At 43.7% G+C, this 7500-nt stretch overlaps 1 protein-coding gene across 1 annotated transcript in view; it reads left to right on the top strand.

The window, feature by feature from the left end:
- Positions 1 to 7500, top strand: part of gpc3 (glypican 3) — a 95130-nt gene that overhangs the window by 53969 nt on the left and 33661 nt on the right. Inside the window, exons 4-5 of the mRNA XM_030765566.1 lie at positions 101 to 243; positions 2143 to 2268. Of these exons, the coding sequence (XP_030621426.1) occupies positions 101 to 243; positions 2143 to 2268 (269 nt within the window). The remainder of the gene's footprint in view (positions 1 to 100; positions 244 to 2142; positions 2269 to 7500) is intronic.

A 7500-nucleotide genomic window follows, 5' to 3' on the forward strand; every position in this document is an offset into this window, starting at 1 on the left:
TATTTTAGTGAACTTGTCCCCTGATCATTTTCCAGTGCTGTGATTTTGGTGTAATCTAAAATAATTTTTTTTTTTTTTTTTTGATGCGGTTCCTCCACAGGTGAACAGTTTGTGTGCACACACCCCTCAACGTGTGTCTCGTGCCGTGGTCCCGTCTTTGGAGAGATCCGCCGCTGCCCCGGCCCCCCGTGGCCCACAGACGATGAACTTTGACCCGGGGGAAACCCTCTCCGGACGTCGCAGGTAATTTTTTCGACTGCGGCTCAATTCTAAGCTTTAACAGGTTTCGGTGGACGTCAAGCTGATTCCCAGTGATGTAAAAAAAAAAAAAAAAAAAAAACCCTTGATTTTCCTCTTACTCAAGCTGTTTAATTTTCTGGTGCGACTCACAAGGCTTCGACTAATGCTGCTGGACATTGTCACTGTCACGTAGAGCTGAGTTGGGAGAGCAGACTGCCGAAAACGACAGTTTCCATTACTTATTCCAGTCCTGTCTTTTTTTCCTTCCTTGACAGAAAACACAAAGACGGTTAAGGGGCTAGACCACTATCTCTCTGTATCTCACCGCTCCTTTTCCAACGACTGGGAACGAGCGAGTTTTTTGCCCGGTCCTCCGCGCTTCCCCGTTCTCTGTGCTTAAGTTTCAGTCCCTCGAATCAACCATACCATCTGAGCCCCGAGACTCAGTGCTAGATACTCAGATATAAAGTCCCAGCACTCGAAAAAAAGGACGGTCCACTCTTTCACCCCTGAGAAATGTTTACAGAGGTCCCTCTGTAACTCATGCACAGATGAATCTGCTATATTAACGTACAGGATAGTATGTTGATTTTGTTAAAAAGCATGTTATTAAATAACTGATGAGACAGGTAAGTGCTGTGTTTAACCTTTGGTAGCATTCATACAAACAGTCTAAGTGTGTGTGTGTGTGTGTGTGTGTGTGTGTGTGTGCGCGTGTTAAGACGAGCGGTCTAGTCCCCTGGCTGAAGTGCTTGGATTGATGGCTCTTCAGAAGCACTCACAGATGTTTGTCCTTTCACTGCCAGTCAGCGCAGAGCAGATTCATCCTTAAAACTCTGTTTTAACCTTCACCGACCTTTCCAAAGATCTTACACTGGGTAAACAAACACGCCTCACTCTGTCTAATGAGCGTGTGAGTGATGCAATGTGATTTGGTGAGTAATGAGGCGTGTGTGTGTGTGTGTGTGTGTGTGTGTGTGTGCGTGTATGTGGGTGGGGGCATTTGGGATGTGTTTGTCTGCATTAGGACGCGTGTGTGTGTGTGTGTGTGTCTGCATGCATATGTGTGTGTGTTGGTTTGTATGTAGGTGTATGTGCATGTGTAGATGTAAATATATGTATGTGTATTTGCGGGTCTGGGTGTAAGGGTTTTGAGTGTGTGTGTGTGTGTGTGTGTGTGTGTTTGTGTGTTTGTGTATGTGTGTGTGCGTGCGTATGTGTATGTGTGTGTGCGTGTGTGTATGTGTGTGTGCGTGTATGTATGTGTGTATGCGTGTATGTGTGCGTGCGTGTGTGTATGTGTGTATGTGTGCGTGTGTGTATGTTTGTATGTGCGTGTGTGTGCGTGTGTGTGTGTGTGTATGTGTGTGTGCGTAAGTGAGAGTGTTTGTGGATTCGAGGTTTGATGGTGACAGAGGCTCATTAACGCTGGGCGTCTCTCCTGCCGCGACAGTGACATTGAGCTGCCTCTCTGCCCCCCCCACCCCCCACCCCCCACTCTGTGCCCATCTCTGCACTCCTTCGCTCTGATGAACAGATGAGTGAGACTGAGCCTACACAGCGGGCTGTTCAGAACACAGCTTTATGTCAATTAACATTCAGAGTGCCTCAAATCCACATACAGTCACATCAAAATGAGATTAATTAGAGCGCGTCTCTTTTTATGTTCTTTAATATAGGCGGGTACACGCTGTAATTTGTCTCACTCCTCCCTTGTTTTTTTTTCTCTCTCTCTCTGGTTTGTTTCATGTCCCTCCGTCACGGTTACTTTTCGCGTCTCTGCCTTCTTCTCTCTTTTGAAATCTCTCTCATCTCTTTTTCCGTGCTCTGTCATTTTTTTGGGGGTGTTTTTCTTTTGACACTCTCCCTCCCCCTGTCTCTCTCTCTCTCTCTCTTTCTTAGGGAGTTTATCTCTCTTCTGAGGGGTTTCGGCTCTTTCTACAGTGGACTTGGAGAAGCGCTGTGCAACCGAGACCCAGCTACACTCAACGACTCCCTCTGCTGGAATGGACAGGAAATGACAGATAAGTAAGAGAACCTATTATGAGTACCCTCAAAGACAGACAGACTATGTACACAAAACAGTTCATTCCATTTCAGCACTTGATTCAGAGAATATCAGTCTTAAAATGTTTTTGTGTCTCTTGAAATGTTTCAACAGTACTCTGAGGGCATGCTCACACTGCAGCCCAAGGAGGTCTAATGAAATTGTTTTCCTTCAAATGTGACTCAAAATGGATTTCTGTACAGCAGTGAATACAGCAAAAAACACACAGAGTGACATGTTTCCACTCCTTGCCACATTTATTTGTGGTAAATCTGATTCCACGCTATGCAACCTGTACAGTGAAAACGGTGAAATCTCAATTGTTCAACACTTAACCTAACCTGGGTGATTTTTTTTTTTTAAATCACTCTCCACCTCACAGGTTAATTTAATTTCGTCATGGGTGTTTCTTGGTTTGACTATGAAAAATATGGATTATAGTGTGGAAGGGTCTCAAATTCATAGACTTTATAAGAATTAGGGGGCACTCTTCTATCTTAGTGAAACCTGAGGGTACATCTAGCAGTTAATCTGTTTTTACAGATCACACATATCTAGTGAAATGGCTGAGCATCATCACAATCTGAATGTGGTGCCGTGTCAGAGAAAAGTAAATTCAAAGAGTCAAATTCAGACGTCTGGGCTTTCCGTTATTACAGTACCGTGTCGTTGGCTCCTGTAATTAATGTAGCTAAATCACGACACTGAAACAGCGCTTTCTGCTGCTCTTTTGCCCCTGTGGGACGTATGAGGACGAAGCCCTCCTCACATTGAAATGAAAACACGGGTCACTTTCCAAAAATGAGACGGGATCAAACCGCATTTTAGAACCGTGGGATGTCAGAGAAGTTTATCCATTTCCACCAGTGCAGTAAACAAAGCCATAGAAACTCTGGAGGGTTGAGAGGCGTGAACGAGAAAAAAACACGCCGTACGCAACACCGGCGTTCTGAGGACATCGAGCGTCCGCAGGTCCCCCTCTGCGGCCTCTGAAGTTCAAGCCGGCTGTGTGACGCTGTGCAATATCACGAAGTCCTTGAAGGCATTTGTACCACATTTCTCTGCATGTAAGCACATAAGGAAAAAAAAAAAAAAAGGGTTAAAACGGTAGTGGGAGAAAGCACTTTATTTTGTCTGTGCCCCTGGCTGAGAATGTGTGTGTGTGGGGATAGGTGAGATGAAGGTTGCCGGGGTGTAGAAATGATGATCTCGGCAGACTCAGGTTGTCGCTGACAGCTTGGGGGAAAGTAATTCTAAACCAGGGGCTGTGGGATAAGGTTATTAACACAGGTTATTAACACAGGTTATTAATACAGGTTATCAACACAGGTTATTAACACAGGTTATCAACACAGGTTATTAACACAGGTTATTAACACTGCGACACTGTTGCTTCCCATCGCTCAGTTCATAGCTGCTTCGATCGTTTGTTTTTTGTTTTTTTCCTTTCGCTGCTGCACCTGACTCTCCATGAACCCTGTGGAACTTGGAACTCGGAATTTGGAGTTGGCTGTACCTGCCGTCTCTTACACATCCGCCTGGAATCTTTCAGTCCCGTTTTATCTGAATGAGTTCACCTTGGGGTTTTTTTTGTTTGTTTGTTTTTTATTTAACTGGGAGACAGGTAGTGGTGTGTCCTCACACTGTAGGTGTTATGCAGTGTGTGTGTGTGTAACTGTGGGCGTACGTGTGTGTGTGTGTGTGTGTGTGTGTGTGTGTGTGTGTTAATGAATATCCTCTCTCTGGTGTGCCTCAGCATTGTTTGACGGGCTGCGCTACATTAGAATGTCTCATTGAGACTTAGTGGAAGAGGACAGCTGCAGATTTGCCTAGTCAGAAAACTATGACAAGCACCTTCCTCCAGGGCACAGATACAGCCATCACAGGACACAGGGACTCCCAGGAGTTAATTAGGACCCCAGAGAGAAAAGATGAGGTCGAAAGGGAGAGATTTGGCTGAAAGACAAATACATGTCTTCAAGCGAGCAACTCTCAATGTCATCCCAAACCACAGTCAAAATGTGATTTTCTAACGTATGCTAGTCTTTTTCTAATGTATATTGTATGCTAAGCCTTCAGGCTCTGTGTGTGTGTGTGTGTGTTGGTGTTTATTCCTGATGAGATATAAATTATACAGTGTAAGTAACCTGTAGCAACAAATGCTTCCAGTGCTTGAAACGAAAGTATTGTAATTAAGAGACATGATCTGTTTTTACTGCCTCATCAAGTACCACTTACTGGTACTTGATAAGGCAATACTTGTGGTATTAATGCCATTTTTTAGTCAACTCTAGGTACTGGTTCCTGGTTGTGCGCGACTCATAAAAATTCCTAAACAGAGTGGGAATTCCCACACACAATATAAGTCTTCTCTAAATACATCTAGCATAGCATGTTGCTAAGTCAAATTTACTGGAAAATGTGAACATTTTAAGGCACAATCAGTATGATGCTATAAATACAGAAACCTCACTCCTTGGTACGGCTTCCATTTGTTTAGGGTGTTGTGGGTTTCAGTGTTAACAAATAGCTCTCTCTCTCCTCATCCTCTGCTTTATTCATGGCACTAATGTAGCGGTTAGCAGCGCCTGGAGAAACCAGCCCACACAGCACTGAGATGAGCTCATATCTCAGACATTAGCGCAAAATGGGACCAGCACCCTGTCAGAACTGGGTTCTCACAAACGCCCTGAGACGTTTTTCTCCTCCTCGCCCACTCACTCGTTTCTTTCTCTTCATCGACGTCCCAATCTGTCTCCTCCACTTTCCAGTCCCAACCCTTTTCTCCGCGATCCGACCCCCGGCTCGTTCTCCGGAAGGCTCGGGAGGGGGGGCCGAGACTCGCGAGAGGATCGGTTTCCGTGGCAGCGGTCACCTGAGGGCGCTGGCCAGGTGACAGACCGGGCGGTGAGAGCTGAGGAGAGTTGGGTTCGGGCCACAGCAGGAGGCCGGGCCGGTCCAGCGCTTCTGTTAGCGTGTCCGTTCTGGCCGGGCTCCAGGTCGTTGGTGGGGGAGATAACCAGCATGAAAGCCTGGTTGGCTCTCTGTACACTTGGCTGACATTGGGATTCCCAAGTTCCAGTTAATTGGGAATATTCAAAAGGGGCTCTTGCTAATAGAGTGGGAGGTCAAAAGGGTTTTTTTTTCCCTTCTTCTCAGTGACAGAAATATAGCCTTTAAGCTAAATTTCTACAGAGTTTGTTCTAATAGCAAAAAGACCTGAGTTTCCCCATCATCAAATCTTTAAGGATATTCTCTAAACAGTAATGCAGTTTCTTTGTTTTTGTTAAACTGAGTAAACCAGCTTCATATGGATTTCTGTGATCAGCAGAACTTTAATAATGGTAGCCACAGAAAATTAAAAAACAAAACAAAAGAATTGTTTTGTGAAAGATCGATTCTGTAAACATACAAACGTTGTGAGGCCGTCCTAGTTACCATGGCTACATACTAGAAAACTGGAAATATGTCTTATTAGAGCACCATTACATTATGAAGTTAGTGTGCATTATATGACACTATATGATAAACAAAACATCAAAGCTACATTACAGGGTTTATAATAATCTAATATATAAAAAAAAACACAAACTCCTCTAAGCTGATGTAATAATAAAATTTAACATACATGTCTGCGTGTGAATTTCACAAAGACATTTGCTTTTCAGTCATGCTTATTAAAATTAAAAATATACCGAAGTGTTTGCCTACTCTCTTTTGCATTGTTTATGTCTTTTCTAATATGTATTATGACTTGGAAGCAAAAGGAAAATGCACTATGAATTAATACAACGCTGTCAAGCAGCTGTTGTCATTATGGAAAATCAAATCTAAGAACCTTGAAGAGCATTTGTTAAATACTTAAAGAATATTCCTCTCTGAACAGCCAAGCCTATTGTGGAATATCAAATCTTATGATGGAGGTGTCATAAATCATCCAACCAGCGTTGGATTTATCAACTTAAAAAAAAAAAAAAAGAGAGAAAAAAATCATATCGAATGACTTTCATTAAAAAAACATCTGTCTGACAGCCTTGTTTTCCCTTAGCTGATTTCAAGAAAATGAGCAAGTCAAACAACAGTCAAACGGAATTCTTCCTCTGGTGTATGACACCATTCACTGTGGACGCGCTCCAATAACTGCAGTTTAATTCAGTTTAATTCAGTAACCAGGACTGGATTCCTGTGGTGTCAATATTTTCCTCAGTGTGATATGAAATGTCGTTTGATTGGTCAGTACTAAACTTATCCCATCACTTGACTGTATCCTACTCCACTTCAATCAATACTACTACTGCTACTACTACCAGTAGGTGATTTGTCTTTTATTAGCTGGGGGGATTGTCCAATGGCCAACAGGGGGAATGGCCCAATGGGCACTGACACTACTCTATAGAGGAGATAGGAAGATAGCAGGTTAACAAGGGGGATGCATTTTGGTCATTTTGCTAACAAGGGGGATGGCATCCTCCCTCATCCCCCTACAAATCGCCTGCAGACTACTACTACTACCACTTCTACTACTACTACTACTACTACTACTAACAATGATAATAATAATGATGATGATGATGCTGAACTACAACCGTATGAACGAGACTTAAAATGACAAGATAATGCAAATAAGACTCAAGACAATAGGACTCAAAAAAAAAAAATACCCTTAACGAACCATGTGCAGCGTGTTAGGCCGAAAACAAAAGGAGAGAACAAGCCGTGGAGGCGTGTTCAGGCCACAGGTGTTCAGTCTCTGAGGAGTGGACACAGCTGAACGACCTCCCTCGTTCAGTCATTCCCTCCGACACGTTCTCATGTCTCCCGATCTCCTCCTCCTCTGTAAATGGAGCATGTCCCTTCTATTATTAATATGATAATTAAGACTGGAGGGTGGCCTGCCTGCCGACGGAGGTAATAAGAGGAAAGAGAAACTGTTGCGGTGTCGTTTTGGTTTAATAAAAGGAACGGGGGGGGGGGGGGGGGGGGGGGTGGAGATGAGGCAGTGAGTAATGACCTGTTCCCAGAGTTATGTCACTGCTAAGAACGGACGGTGAGCTCATAGCTCAATTTGTTCTCCTGTCAGGTTTATTTTTAAAAATCTGCCTTCGTTCCAACTGGTGCTTCATTGTCCCCCACACGGATACAGTGCAAGACATCCAGACTGCGTGTCTTGTTTTGGTAACGCTGACTAACTGTATTTGCTGGGATTTTTTTTG

Source organism: Chanos chanos, chromosome 2 (genome assembly GCF_902362185.1).
Source record: "Chanos chanos chromosome 2, fChaCha1.1, whole genome shotgun sequence".
Taxonomy (NCBI): domain Eukaryota; kingdom Metazoa; phylum Chordata; class Actinopteri; order Gonorynchiformes; family Chanidae; genus Chanos; species Chanos chanos.